A 15314-nucleotide genomic window follows, 5' to 3' on the forward strand; every position below is an offset into this window, starting at 1 on the left:
AACTACTGAATGGCCGCCGAACAGGGCCCTGTTCGCCCGAACATGCCGCAATACGGCCCCCCTATGGGGTCGCAGGCATAAGGGGGGAGCATGCCCCGATCGCGGGGGGGGGGGGGGCGGAAATTCCCCCCACCCCCTCCGCTAGCGCTCCCCCTTCTGCCCGCTTCCCCATACAAAAGTTTAAGGCAAGTTAAATAGTACTTGGTGGCTGGCACTGGCAGTGGAGTGAGGAGGAGGAGGAGTCCGAGTAGCAGAGTGACGCGTTGAGGCCGGGCAGCGGGCGGTTCAGCGGTAGTTACCTTGTGGTACTTCCGCCCTTTCTCTGACCTCACGTCCTCTGCATACGAGGGTACGCGTCACGCGTACCCTCGTATGCGTCATCACGTAGAGGACGTGAGGTCAGAGAAAGGGCGGAAGTACCACAAGGGTACTACCGCTGAACCGCCCGCTGCCCGGCCTCAACGCGTCACTCTGCTACTCGGACTCCTCCTCCTCCTCACTCCACTGCCAGTGCCAGGCCAGCCACCAAGTACTATTTAACTTGCCTTAAACTTTTTTTATGGGGAAGCGGGCAGAGGGGGGAGCGCTAGCGGAGGGGGTGGGGGGAATTTCCGACCCCCCCGCGATCGGGGCATGCTCCCCCCTTATGCCTGTGACCCCATAGGGCCCCCAAAATGGGCATGTTCGGGGGTCCCATTGACTTCCATTGAGTTCGGCGTTCGGGCCGAACATGCCGAACATCTGGCCCATGTTCAGCCTGTTCGGCCCGAACCCGAACATCCAGGTGTTCGCCCAACACCAGACTTCCTGTTTTACCTGGGACCATCTACCATCTCTTTCTCCCACTGTCCTGTCTGTGTCTCACCATCTCTCTTCCACCCTTAAAAATAGAAAATTCAACATTCTAAAGACTATTATGTATTTATATAGCACTGCCATATTCTTCAGCATTTAACAGAGTACATAGTCACATAGTTATGTCACTTACTGTCCTCAGAGGAACTCACAATCTAATCCCTGCCATAGTTATAGTCTAAAGGCCCATACACATGGAGTACGGCCGTCGCCGCAGCCACGTGGCACGCGCGTGTTGCGGCGACAGGTCGCCCGTGTGTATAACGCGCGCGCCCCGAACCGTCGCCAGAGCTGTCGCCAGGCGATTGACATGTTCAATCGCCAGCTACAGCTGTCGCCGCGACTTTGCCGGAACTGTCGCTAGTCCCGCATGAGTACGCGGGCTAGCGACAGGAGACCTACGCGAGTGAATGGAGCATCGGGCCGGGGGATGCTCCATTCACAAACAGCTTCCGCCACGTCTCTGCCTTTCTGGCGAGACGTGTGGACAGCTGTCGCCGGCAGGGAGTCGCTCGTGAGTATGTGGCTTAAACGTTCTACATTATGATGATGATGGTGATGTATATAGCACTAACATCTTCTGCAGCACATTACAGAGTAAATAGTTATGTCACTGGCAGTCCTCAGAGCAGCTCATATTCTTAGCCCTACCATATAGTCATAGTCTAATAGCCTACTATATTATTTTATTGTGTGTTGCTGATAGAGACCTTTCATGAATACTCCCTTGAAAATCTTGGGATTTTCCCTGACAGGTGATTTCTGGTAAATAAAGCAGTGATGCAGCTGACTGTAGTTGAAATGAGTATTGGGTTAGTTTGTTAATTAGTTGATTGTAGCTGAAAGGCCAGAAGTGTGATGTGGGCCATACTGGATTGGGCCTTGGAATTACTACGAAAGAAATGTACGGGCCTTTACTTGAATCTGCGTCAATACGCATCATTGTGCATAGTGCAGCCTCTCTGTTATGTGAGCCCTGAAAAGTGAGGATCACCAGACACCATTTCTGAGTTGCTGAGTTTTTTGTCGACCTGAAGTTGTTGAAAAGCAGTCCAATCTGGGAACGTGCGAAGTGTGAAGAAATGATAACTGTATTCCATTGTTTATGTTAAATCTTGCAAACTGTTGATTAATTGGTCTGGGGATTTTATTTTGGCATTTCTGTACACACTCAATAGTACGTACATTTTTTTTCGAAATATGTTAGTGTGTGAGACTTTGCAGCCTGGTTAGTTTTATGCAGTGCTTACAGTATAATGCCCGGTACACACTCCATGCAACTTCACGTCAGATGGTCGGATAATTTATGACAGGTCCGATCTGATTTCTGATCATTTTTCTGATTGATTTTGTATAGAAGTGATTGTAAAATTGATAAGAAAAACTATTGGAGATCAGACCTGTCGGGAATTTATCTATTCGACCATCTTTCTGATTGGAAATTGCATGGTGTGTAATAGGCATAGGTGCTTTATCAGATGACCAGGAACACTCATCTCATCCAAGCTCCATGCAATAGATGTCCACGTGCTGACTGTCTTCTCTGTCGCAGCGCTGCTTGCTACTTCCTGATTAGTGGCATGTGGACCTCTATTGCATGGAGCCCTGAAGAGTTGATTGTGCCCTGTAACCTGTGCCCGGCCTGCTCCCAAAGCTCTGCAATAGGTGGAGGAGCACAGAAGGGGGCATGAGGAGTGGGTAGGAGTCGTCGGGCCTCCCTCACCGCTGCTGTGTCACTGTGCTTGCGGCTCCCCCCTCTTGCACTGTAATCCCTGTTAACCAAAGCTCTTTGGGGGGGGGGGGGGGGTGTACCTATACTTGGCTACCTATACTGGGGCACCTGTACCTGGCTACCTATGCTGATGGCACCTATACCTGGATACCTATACTGGGACACCTATACCTAGGTACCTATACTGGGGGCATCTATACTTGGCTACCTATGCTGGGGGCATCTATGCCTGGGCACCTATACCTGGCAAACTATATTAGAGGCACCTGGCTACTTTTACTGGGGTTCTAGATCTAGCTAACTTATGCTGGGCCTGCAAAATACTGAATCACAAATAGCGTTCTCAAGCCTACGGGGAAGGGGAGGTTGGCGCAATTTTTACAACCTCACCCTCAGAGAAGGATCTATCTGATCAAATCTGTCTACATACTGCACTTAGATTGTTAATATATTTCAGCATGAAAATAGTACATACACAAAACTCTATCAAAAGATGCCGTTCCCTATTGCAATTCAATGTAATGAGGAGTGTCCATAGTAATCCAGACTAATGAAGGTCACAGAAAGTAATCCATCTCTTTATAAAAGTTTGATTTCAGACTCCCCACCGTTACATCTGCTTATTTGCTCACCTGTCACAGTGTCACTAAGCTAACAGTGAGTCCCGGCTGCAGCATCCACCCATGGAAATTCACATAAAAAATCCTTTATTGTCTATAATTTCGCGACAGTTGCAAGAAAATAAAAATGGAGATCGCCATATAAGCTTAAAGTGGAGTTTAAAAATTAGATGAGAGGTCAAATTACAACTTGTGATTAGTCACAGATGAGGGGAATTAGACAGGCTAAACTCTCTAAATATATACAGGGGCATTTCTCTATGTTTTCCTTTTGTCCTGTGCAAGAGTTCAGGTCCACTTTATCCCTAAAGCTGGCCCTAGGGGTGGGCCATTAGAAGTAAGAAAAGCATCTGACTGGCCACGATTTAGCTGAGGCATCCAATGAAAAGTGATAGGCCAGAACTAAGCAGCTAACATTCTGGACAAAGTGACCTTACTATACAGAGTACAAGTATACTTGCAGAGCAGTCTAGATGAATGCACTAGAGTATGCGAGTTTCCTGATATATTATTGAAGTTAGCAGACATCCTGGCCTCCAGACGCTAAGGACACTTCCCCACCCTTTTCCTTCCCATCCAACACACGCCATTTATACTCTGCTACATATTTGTGACAGTTTACACATCCTTTCTCACTGAGGTGAGGTGTGAAGTGCTGGCAAGTAAAAAGAGCAGCAATTCATAACACAAAGCAGAGTTTACCGTAATCATAAATCACGATTATGTTGCTTGGAAATAAACCAGTTACATGCAACAGCTGCATCATTTGATTGGTTCACTTCAAAGCGGTCTACATTTGCCTATAAATAGCATACAATTTGCAACTGAGAGTTATTATCTGGAGGAAGCCAAAAGGCGAGGAGACTTTGAAACACAGAGGGGGACACTTTACAGGTGGGGCAACACTGGGTGGGGGTTTGTCATGTCTGTCGGTCGTCGTGATACCAAACGCCATTTCCATGCTGCACCCAATCGAGCCCTTGCAACCAAGGTTTTTCCACCATTCCCAATTAATTAATTCGACCAATTTGCGGCAGAAATCGATCCAAAGTCAATCAGGCAGCCATGTTGTGCCAGCGGTTCTATTCCAAGTTGATACAATTATTGAATCGGAAGGTCGATCAAGCCGCAATATCGAGTAATGTATGGACCCATTTACATCGGATACAAGATAGTGTGCCTTCCATGAAAAAAAATAGCAAACCCAATATTTTATCCATAAAAGGTAGTATACCATTTTGCTGCACGCTTCCAATATGTAGGGCTCATCCATCTGGGGAGCCTCCTGTGGGAGGTGCAAAGATCAATACTCACCTTCCAGGGGCTGGCTCCCTGCATAGAGCTGTTTTTGCATAGCTCCAGGCACTTAAGGACACCGTTGTGCAGTATCTGCTGCACTCAAGTGTGCAAAGGCACAGCTCCAACTGTCTCTTTTTCAGAGGGACAGTTCCTTATTTGGGTCTAATCCCTCTGTTCCTTTTTCCTCCTCATTTATCCCTCTGTTTAGGTGTGATATACAGTTGTGTAAATACTGTATATGTATTTCTCCGCTACAATGTATTTGTCACATGACTCCAAATGTCATTCCTATCCTGTGTTGGTAGTGCAGAATGTTGAACCGGGTGTTTGAATTCTGGGGTGTAAGGTTAAAGGTTAAGCAGGGGGCCCGGATGGCTCAGATTTCTTGGGGGGAGAAGGGGGGGAATCGGGTTCTAGACAAGTCACTGTTTGCAGGTTTATGACTGGGATTGTCAGCCAAAAGATTTACCCACTGCTCGGTGTTTATTATGTAGTCTACATGCAGTCTGTATTGCAAGCATTCCAATATAATCATAAATGTTTCTGCTGTAATTAATCGTATCTCAGTCAGTCTGGCTTTACTCTGGTACATTGCCAGGCAGAGGGAAGCTTGCTCTCTCCCCTCCTACATTCCTGCTCCTCGCTGATTGGCTGAGGGCAGTTCAGCGTGACACAAAGCTGAGAAGGGAATTAACCTTCCTGGCGCGCAGGAGGTTTTCTCAGGCCCTGCTGGGCCGATCTGCGTAATTTTTTTTTTTTTTGCTGCACGCAGCTAGCACTTTGCTAGCTGCGTCAGCACACCGATCGCCACTGCCCCGCGCCGATTCGCAGCTATCCACGCCGCCGCAGAGCCCCCCCCCCTAGACCCCTGCGCTGCCTGGCCTATCCGCGCCAGGCAGTGCTAAGGGGTGGATCGGGTCTCCCTTAGACGTCAAAACGTCCATGACATCGGTCACGTCATCCCGCCCCGTCGCCATGGCGACAGGGGAAGCCCTCCAGGAAATCCCGTTCTTTGAACGGGATTTCCTGATCGCCTATCGCCGGAGGCGATCGGAGGGGCTGGGGGGATGCCGCTGAGCAGCGGCTATCATGTAGCGAGCCCTGGGCTCGCTACATGAGTTAAAAAAAAAAAAAAAAGCAAAAAAACGGCAGCGCTGCCCCCTGGCGGTTTTTAATAGACCGCCAGGAGGGTTAAACCTCAACCCTCTGCAGAAGGTGCTGAAATCTGATCTATGCTGTGCTCACATGTGTTAACAAAGAAAATTAGATATTCTAGGAGAAAATACTGAGTATGGAAGGAAATTACATTAGGATTGGCTTCAGTCAGAGGCTGTAAAGATGGAAAATGTGCGGAACAGTTTTCTCTTTATTTACTATATAAAATTAACTGAAATCAAAACGTGAACAGTAAAATACATATGTTATGTAACTAGAACAAGTAGTTATCTACTTATATATGTGTTCCTTTTCCTGGGATAGTATGGCTGACCTTGTTGCTTTAACTGAGTTTTTGTGCATTTTTTCTAAATTATTTCTATCATTTCTTATTGCTAACAACTATTATTGCTTGCAGTATATCTGTGGAAGGCTGAAGTTATCCTGATTTGGCTATCCTTTCGAATAAAGCTCTATCCTGGAATTTGGTCAATTAGGTAAATATTTCTAACCGGATGTAGTATCAAATTTACATGGAAATTGGTGGAATTCTTTGCATCTCACTGACCATCATTAGTGAGCAGTGCTGCTCTAGATAGGGACTCCCCTTCCTTGCCCGGCTAATAACTGACAGCCTGCAAATGATCCTTACTGGAGAGTTGTAGGTTCTGATCTCCAGAGGGTGGGGATTGCCACTAATACAGTATATCCCGCCCATCTCTCTGTCCCCAAACGTTGTAGCATGCCCATTACTTCCCAAACATGTCCAGAATGGATGTGGCATTTGCGGAGGAGAAGAGGATGCACAGATTATATACCATAGACAGGCAAAGCAGGTACTTATCCAGGGTGGCAGAGTTCATTGTTGGTAAGTGGTAGTTGTGTGTGGGGGGGGGGGGGGAGGAGGTCAGCAGAGATAGATAATAATACTGTGCTGCCAGGCCATCAAGCCTACATGTAGAGATGCCGGACATGGTTCCAGCTTCCGCCGCCTGTCTGTCACTGCCCCTCCCTCATCCGTCACCTTTACGCATTCTGTTTCTCAAATTCCTTATAGCTCAGTACAGGTTTTACATAAATTAACAGGTTATCACTCCAAATATAATACAAAAATATTTGCAAGGCGTTTTTTTTTCCATTGCGCTCTCCAAAGGTTTTTAAATTATTAGATCCTTTTGATCTAGGATTGTGGTCGGGTGTGGTGCAGTTGCAACAAATCCTTCAGATATCCAGGGCCTAGATTGTGCAATGATTTGAATGTCAATAAGCCAATCTTAAACAGAATTCTCAATGTTATCAGTAGCCAGGGGAGTGAGCGAAGGATTGGTGTAATTTGGCAATGGTGGAGTTGGCTTGTTAACAGCTTTGCAGGGGCATGCTGTCATATGCATTCCATTAGGCTGTAATGTTCATACTTTTACAAATCTCCATCATTGCCTTGTATAGTTCTTCTCCCAAGTGCATATTAGACAAACGAGACAAATAACATTTGTATCCCACTTTTCTCCTGGTGGACTCAAATCTCCATAGCTGCAGCTTCTAGGATGTACTCTACAGGCAGTAGCAGTGTTAGGGAACCTTACCCAAGGTCTCCTTACTGAATAGGCGCTGGCTTACTGAACAGGAAGAGCTGAGGTTCGAAACCAGGTCTCCTGTGTCAGAGCCCTTAACCAGAACACTATCCAGCCATATTAGTAGATGAATGTCACGTGTCAGGTACCAGTTTATATACAACTTATCGGAAGCATAATATGTCATTTGAGGAATGGTGCTAGGCTAGCATCCTTCACGGTGATAGGTATATCCAAGCGTATTTTTGTCCTATGTGCTCTCATAGTGTATCACAAATAAATGTACCATCTCAATATGTATATACTGTTTCTGGAAACTTTTCATGTTCAAACAAAATTTGTTAACCACATCTGTTCCAACAGTATCTGACCCTTAAGGACCAGAGACTGCTGGTTAAAAAAAAAAAGCAGCACTTACCAATGTCACGCCGCACTGACCAGCCGTTCTGGCATTCTCCTTTCGCTGTAGCCCCTTTGCTTTGCTGTCTTTATGACGGCAGAGCTCCCAAAACTGGACAGGAGCGGATTTCATTGGCTCCTGACACTGTCATCAATGTGAGCCAATGTGATTGGCTCACAGTGATCCCGGGTCAGGAGCCAATGGCATTGGCTCCTGACCGGCTCAGGGAGCTCTGCGGTCATACCGATGGCAGAGCAAGGGGGATGCAGTGGCGAGAGAGTGGCACGACTGGCTGGTGCATGCAGTGGGGATGATTGAAATCTACGCCCTGGCAGGAATAACTGATGCAAAACAGGGCATAGATTTCAATCAGTGTGGTCCAGAAGTGGTTAATAGAGATTTAACAAAAAAAAATTATTACTGTATCAACAGTGACACAGCTGAAATATCGCAATTGTCAGGAATCTTAAGGGGTAAAAATTCAAGAAAGCAAAGTGGTTTGGCGGCCTCAGGGATCACCTACACAAACAGCGGCCTAGGCTGAGTTTAGTCTAGCTGGTGTTGTATCTATTTTAAGCTATGACTATTCTATCGAATTTCCAGAGAAATTCTTATATTTACCATCAGATACAGCCAATGTTGTAATGCGTGTGTACTAGACTGCTTATCATCCTTACTTTAGCAGCAGTCTTTTTTTCTTCTGGCACACTGTCATATTCTTTGTTTGGCTTGGCACCAGGTGACCAATAGACAACTGTCACAGTCACATTTAGATTGCTTACTGACAGAAGTGCAATACGCAATACGTTGTGCATTGATAGAAAGGTACTATGATATGCACTGATGTAGGGCCGATTCTTGTACCTCAATGTGTACTCCTGTGTCCCCATGTGTTCTCATGTGTCCTGTGCCCTCAACGTGTCCTCTTCTGTCCCCCATGAGTCCCCTTCTGTCCCCATGTGCCTTCTTCTGTTCCCATGTGTCCTCCTGTGTCCCCTGTGTGTCCCCTTCTGTCCTCATATGTCTACCAGTGTCCCCTACTGTCCCCATGTGTACTCCTGTGTCCCTTCTGTGTCCTCCTGTGTTTCTTGTGTGTCCCTTTCTGTCACCAATGTGTCCTCCTCTGCCTCCCCTCCCGTGTGCCCTCATCTGCTCCCAGTTTGTCCTCCTCTGTCACTCGTGAGTCCTCCTCTTCCCCCTGGATTGTCCTCCTCTGCCCCCCCCCCCCATGTGTAAGTATATGCAGCAGCAGCATGGCTCACCTCATCCACAGCTCCAGCATCAATCAGAGACCTCTCCTCTCCCTCACGGCTCCCCTAGTGCTGGCTTCTGCTGATGGTGTCATCAGCAAAAGCAAGAATTAGGGGAGCAGTGAGAGATAGGAGAGGTTTCTTATCGCCACTGGAGCTGTGGATGAGGCGAGCTGTGCTACCTCTGCATATACTTATACGCAGAGAGCGGAGGAGGACACACAGGGCAGAGGATGAGGACAGGGGGAGAGTACAGGGAGTCCCCAACATCACGGCTGGTAAGCGGTTTGTATCGGCAGGTGTTCGTAAGTCAGGGACTCCCTGTATTTGGCATATAAGATGCAGGGACTTTTTCTCCCCATTTTAGGAGGAGAAAAAGTGTGTCTTATATGCTGAAAAATACGAAACATGGTGGCTGGCATATTTATTTCATTTTAACCAATTCTGGTTATCTGGGTTCCCTGCTGATCTTCCTGGCTTTAGCAGTGCCTGAATAATATACATGAAACAAGCATATGGTCATTGTAGTCAGACTTTAATCAGAGCACCTGATCTGCGTGCTTGTTCTGGGTCTGTGGCAAGCTTTGAGGCAGAGGATCAGACAGCAGATCAATGAGGATATAAACATGGTTTAAAAGGAAATATAGTAGTTTCCACATCCCTCTCACTGAAGGGTCACTTACTTTGCTAAATGTGCTAAAAGGATGACCTGAAAATGTCCCGCTGTTTTAAGAAGGCAATATTGAATAAAATAGTATCGGATTTCTAAAACCAGCTACAATACATTGATGTGATATGATACTAACATATTCAGGGCAACATATTTTTAACCTGGTGTATTTCTTTCACAGATTGAAACCTCAAGTTTTCCAGAAGAAATCATGTCAAACGCAACAGATTCTGATATTGATGACTTCCGAAACCAAGTGTATTCTACGGCCTACACCATGTATACTGTGTTTGGTCTAATGGGGAACTGTTTCGCCTTATTCATCCTCATAAAGACCTACAACCAGAGTACAGCTTTCCATATGTACATGCTCAACCTTGTCATCTCCGATTTGTTATTTATCTTCACCCTTCCATTCAGAGTGGTCTATTATGTCAACCGAGGCCACTGGATGTTTGGGGACTTATTTTGCCGGTTCAGCTCCTACTCTTTTTACGTCAACTTGTACTGCAGCATCTTCATCTTGACGGCAATGAGTATAACCCGTTTTCTGGCAGTGGTTCACCCTGTGAAAAATCTTCGATTTATATCGATCAAAAGGGCCAAATGGGTTTGTATTGGAATATGGGTATTTGTCACTTTAACAAGCTCCCCATTTTTAATGTCTGGAACCAGAGTTCACCCGGAAACAAACCTCACAAAGTGTTTTGAGCCTGCTGAAAGTAAGTCTTCAGTTAAAAAGCTGCTCATTCTAAACTATATCTCCTTGACCATCGGCTTCATTGCTCCCTTTATTACTATTCTGGTTTGTTACACTATGATCATTATAGCCCTTCTGAATAATTCCTTGAAAAAACAGCAGTCTTCCAGGAAGAAGGCCATCCGAATGATCATCATAGTGATGATCGTCTTCTTCGTAAGCTTTTTGCCGTATCACGTTATGCGGACTGTACACCTTCATGCAGTGAAAAATGGTTGGGGTGCAAAGCTATTGCATCAGAAGAGTGTTGTGATCTGCTTGGCCCTTGCAGCCTCAAACTGCTGCTTTGATCCCTTGCTTTACTTTTTCTCAGGAGAAAACTTCCGTAGAAGACTTTCTACAATTAGAAAACAGTCCATTTCTACTCTTCCACCAGATGGCAGGAGAAAAAAATCAGAAGGCTTGCATGACAAATCTGAAGTTTTACCTGCCATGGAGCGGCAAGACAGCGACATAAGTTAGGTTACATTTGTAGAAGGAAGGAAAATGTGTCCACATTAAGATAAGCGTATCGGGCTTGCACAACTGTCCGACTCAGGGTCTTAAGGGAGACTGTCCTAAATATGTATGCACACATTTTTTTAAAGTCTCATAAGATGGCCAAGCCACTAGCAGCTTTTTAACTCACCAATGGGGTGAAACCTAAGACTCCAAAATGAACTGTAGTTATGGGAATTATTTACACGTATCCGCTTCTGAATGTGGCTGAAAAGATACACAAGAAAAAGTTATGTTTTGTTTAGTTCTCGGATCCATAACAATTTCAGAAGCCTTTCCAGTGTGGCTTATCTGCAAAGCTGTCCCCCGTAAACATTATAATCCACTGCAAAGGAGATACGCATGCACAATTTTATTAGCGTGAGTATCAGAAATCGATCTCAGAAATGATCTGCATATGAGGATGGATGAAAGCAAGTTCCTGACACAGAATACAGAACTATAATGAATGCAACCAGCTTACCTACAGAAGCTTTACAATTGGAGTTGCTGTGTATAAGGTGCTTTGTGTTGTATCAAGTATTCTCTGTTACCTTCTAGTGTTATTATTAGTCCCTTTGCCCATATTTGTCCTTAAAACTCAAGTGTGGACAGACCCTTCTTTTTCTTAACTGAGGCCTAGATTCATCTTCCCTAACTTCCAGCAAGTGTGGTTGAATATGCTTGATGGTTCTTCTGCCCAGCTCTGGAATGTGATGCAGTTGTTAAAAATATATAGGGAGTAGGGGCTTGCTCCTTTTCCACCATTCTACCAAGAGAAGAAGAAAGGTTCTTGTTCATTACCTACACTGTATGAGAATAGACGTCAAGAGGTGGCCTAAGTGAGCGAAGACTTGGAAACCAACACTGTAGTGTAAGACCACCTGTCAAATACCTAAAAACGGAATATGGGCCTTTTTTAAAACTCGATAGTAGCAATATGGATGGTGTTGGAGTGTATTGGGGAAAGAAAGATATTCCCATTCCCCATACTTAGGAAGAGTTTTACGTAAGTTTGTATGTGTAACATGTATTTGTTTACATGTATTTATAGTGCCTCAGTGCCTGTAAATATATCAATGCATTGTGTGGTGTTTATGTTCCCCTTGTTTCATATTTCCTATATTTGGAATTTTCAAAATCAAGGTTTTGTAGCACCAAATGAACATATTAATTTTACTGTATATGTGTACACAAAAAGCCAGTGAAGATTACTAATGTACATTCTTGTATTATATATGTTGTTTTTTTATTATTTTAACTTCCGCCTGCTGTACCCCATGCCTGTTGCATTTTTTTTCTTTTTTGCATACTTTTAGGTTTCCGGGCCCATATGCAATTTACTTTTTCTCCTGAGTTATCTCCTAGGAGATAATTTTCCTATTGTCTTTAAAATAACTTGAGAATTTTACAATTGAAAAAGTACTTACAAGTTGACAAAAAAAGTACTATCAAAATAATTTTGAGTATTTTCTTACTTGCTGGTGGCTTAAACGGCATTTTATGACAAGATGTGAAAATATCACCTAGGAGAAAACTCAGGAGAAAAGGTGAATTGTATGTAGGCCCCCCAATGTGAAGTAGAGCCCAACCAATTTAGACAGGCTTTATTACGACACTCTTGCATTGGGAATGGCCTCACATCATGGTTTGCAAGAAAATACCAAAATAATTAGTGGAAATAAAAAAAAGTTCTAGAAAATAAAGAACCATACAAGAGATGAAAAAAAGGAAGGGGTGGGGGAGAATAATTAATTGAAGGAGAAAAAGAGAGAGAGAAGAGATACAAGAGATAGGAAGGGTATAGACAGTTCTAATAGCCTAGTATCTATAGGTTGCCATGCCTACCCAGGAGATCTCAGCGTTGTTGGTAGGTCCCGAAGGTGTAGGTTAGGTAGGTTTGAATGGAGGCCTACAAGGATTAATGGTCTGTCATCAATCACTCTCAACCAGGATAATCTTCCAAAGAAATCCATTCCTGCCATGAGGACATTTCCTAAGCTAACTATTGTCATGGAACAACGGAAATCTAGCTTGCTGCGCCTTTTGACTTCTCTAACCCATTCATTAAATGTAGGCATTATCTTACTTTTCTGTTGTCTTGGGATAAGTACTCTAGCCAAAAATATCAGATTATTCATTAATCTTCTTTTGACAGGAGTTGCTGCTTTGTCAGCGTGATCCAGCATGGCCTAATCAGGCAATGGTATAAGATTGATCTTTAAAGCTAATTGGAACCAAAAAAACAAAACAAAAACCAGATACTTAACTATGGAGGTGGAAGATTCTGGGTCCTATAGAGCCTTCCCCCTCATCTCACGGTCCCCTTCTTCCAGCGCTGTCACCCCAAGTAGCAGTATCCGACTGATCGGTCGAAAACTGCTTTCTGCCACCACAGGAGGCTTCAGAAGTCTTCAGGAGCCCAAGTGCTCCAAAGATGGGTGACATTACTGGAACGAGAGAACCGTGAGAGTAACGGGAAGGCTCTGTAGGACCCAGAGACTGCCCTCTCAATAGGTAAGTATCTGTTTGTTTGTTTGGTTTTCAGTTCACATTAGCAATACTATCACCAATAAGCAAAAAATATATCTCCAAAAGAGCCTAATTCTTGAGAGGCTCCAGCACGTGTGTCATTGTCCCCATCTCTTCTTCACATCTCCAACATAGGGGTGACTATGATAGCAATTTCTGACATTTTCTCTGGGGTTTGATGGCATCTAGTTAAAATGTTATAACTAGCAACTCTAAATCTAGTACATTGTGGGTCAGCCAATGTTCTGAACAGCTCTATCTATTAATTCTCTGTTAACTGTACAATTAGCTCTTTCTGTCACCTCATGACAAATTTCGGCAATCCTACTGTTTTCGAAAATAAGTATGTTTTGATACAAGAATCCAAGAGGGGATTTAGGAATATCTCTATTCACAAAAAAAAATTTCAAATGCATTTATAGCTCTGGAGGAGACCTAGACATATCTAAAAAAGAGAATAAATGCACCACTTGATAGGATCCCTGTGGGTCCAGTTGTTCCAATGAGTTATGTCTCTCTAGTCCAAAAAGCTCATCTGACAAGCTTTTGTATTACTCTCTATTAATACATGTTAATGAAATCACCTCTAAAACCTCTCTTCTCCAGTTTATCTTACCGTTCCTGGTAAATGAGACGTTCCATCCTTATATACCAATCTCCTCAAAACTGAAATTTCCCTCCTGTAATGAGGTGCACAGATATGTATTCCATATTCAAGATGGATCCTTACAAAAGTTAAACAGGGGCAGTTTTATGCTAGCTAGTTTTTATTTACCTTTGTATAAATCCCCAAATTTAATTTGCTTTAGCTGCAGCTGCTTGGCATTGAATATGGTTTGATGGTCCCATCTGTACCCTGTTTATTTTGTATGGCGCTAGACCATTGGTATGACCATGCACAACTGTCGATTTTTCAACATTGAATTCCATCTGCCATTTTCTTGCCCATATAGCCATCCTCTCCAGATCCTTCTGTAGTATGTCACTGTTGCTATCACTTCAGATAGTAGGAGCATAAATTCTGGCTATACATGACCACTTTTACTCTTAAGGGCCCGTTTCCACTCTTGCGGAAACGACCGCAAATCCGCAGAGTTTCCCCGCAGGCAAATCGCACGGGGAAACTATGCCATAGGGGATAACGGCACTGCCGGCTAAATCGCTTGCAGTATAGAGTTGGGCCGAACGGTTCGCCTGCGAACGGTTCTATGCGAACTTCCGTGGTTCGCGTTCGCGTCCCGCAGGCGAACCTTTGCGGAAGTTCGGTTCGCCCCATAATGCACATGGAGGGTCAACTTTGACCCTCTACATCACAGTCAGCAGGCCCAGTGTAGCCAATTAGGCTACACTAGCCCCTGGAGCCCCACCCCCCCTTATATAAGGCAGGCAGCGGCGGCCATTACGGCCACTCGTGTGCCTGCATTAGTCAGAGTAGGGCGAGCTGCTGCAGACTGTCTCTCAGGGAAAGATTAGTTAGGCTTAGCTTGTTCCTGTCTGGCTGCATACCTGTTCTGTGAACTCACCACTGCATACCTGTGCTGTGAACCCACCACTGCATACCTGTGCTGTGAACCCACCACTGCATACCTGTTCTGTTCAGTGGACCCGCCACTGTATACCTGTTCATTGAACCCACCACTGCATACCTGTGCTGTGAACCCACCACTGCATACCTGTGCTGTGAACCCACCACTGCATACCTGTGCTGTGAACCCACCACTGCATACCTGTTCTGTTCAGTGGACCCGCCACTGCATACCTGTTCTGTTTAGTGAACCGCCACTGTATACCTGTTCTGTTTAGTGAACCCGCCACTGCATACCTGTTCTGTTCAGTGGACCCACCGCATCAGTGCGCATACCTGTGCAGTTAAGTGAACCCGCCACTGCATACCTGTTCTGTTCAGTGGACCCGCCACTGCATACCTGTTCTGTTTAGTGAACCCGCCACTGCATACCTGTTCTGTTCAGTGAACCCACCGCATCAGTGCGCA

The 15314-nt window shown here is 44.9% G+C and overlaps 1 protein-coding gene across 2 annotated transcripts in view; it reads left to right on the plus strand.

Annotated features, from left to right (window-relative positions):
- Window positions 1-10917, plus strand: part of CYSLTR1 (cysteinyl leukotriene receptor 1) — a 56202-nt gene extending 45285 nt beyond the window's left edge. The window contains exons 2-3 of one of the 2 annotated variants that reach the window (XM_068249557.1): window positions 6080-6158; window positions 9734-10917. In XM_068249557.1, the coding sequence (XP_068105658.1) occupies window positions 9764-10774 (1011 nt within the window). In that variant the 5' untranslated portion in view covers window positions 6080-6158; window positions 9734-9763 and the 3' untranslated portion in view covers window positions 10775-10917. The remainder of the gene's footprint in view (window positions 1-6079; window positions 6159-9733) is intronic. The other variant, XM_068249558.1, reaches the window with a different exon arrangement.
- Window positions 10918-15314: the final 4397 nt, after the last annotated feature.

Source organism: Hyperolius riggenbachi, chromosome 8 (genome assembly GCF_040937935.1).
Source record: "Hyperolius riggenbachi isolate aHypRig1 chromosome 8, aHypRig1.pri, whole genome shotgun sequence".
NCBI classification, from domain to species: domain Eukaryota; kingdom Metazoa; phylum Chordata; class Amphibia; order Anura; family Hyperoliidae; genus Hyperolius; species Hyperolius riggenbachi.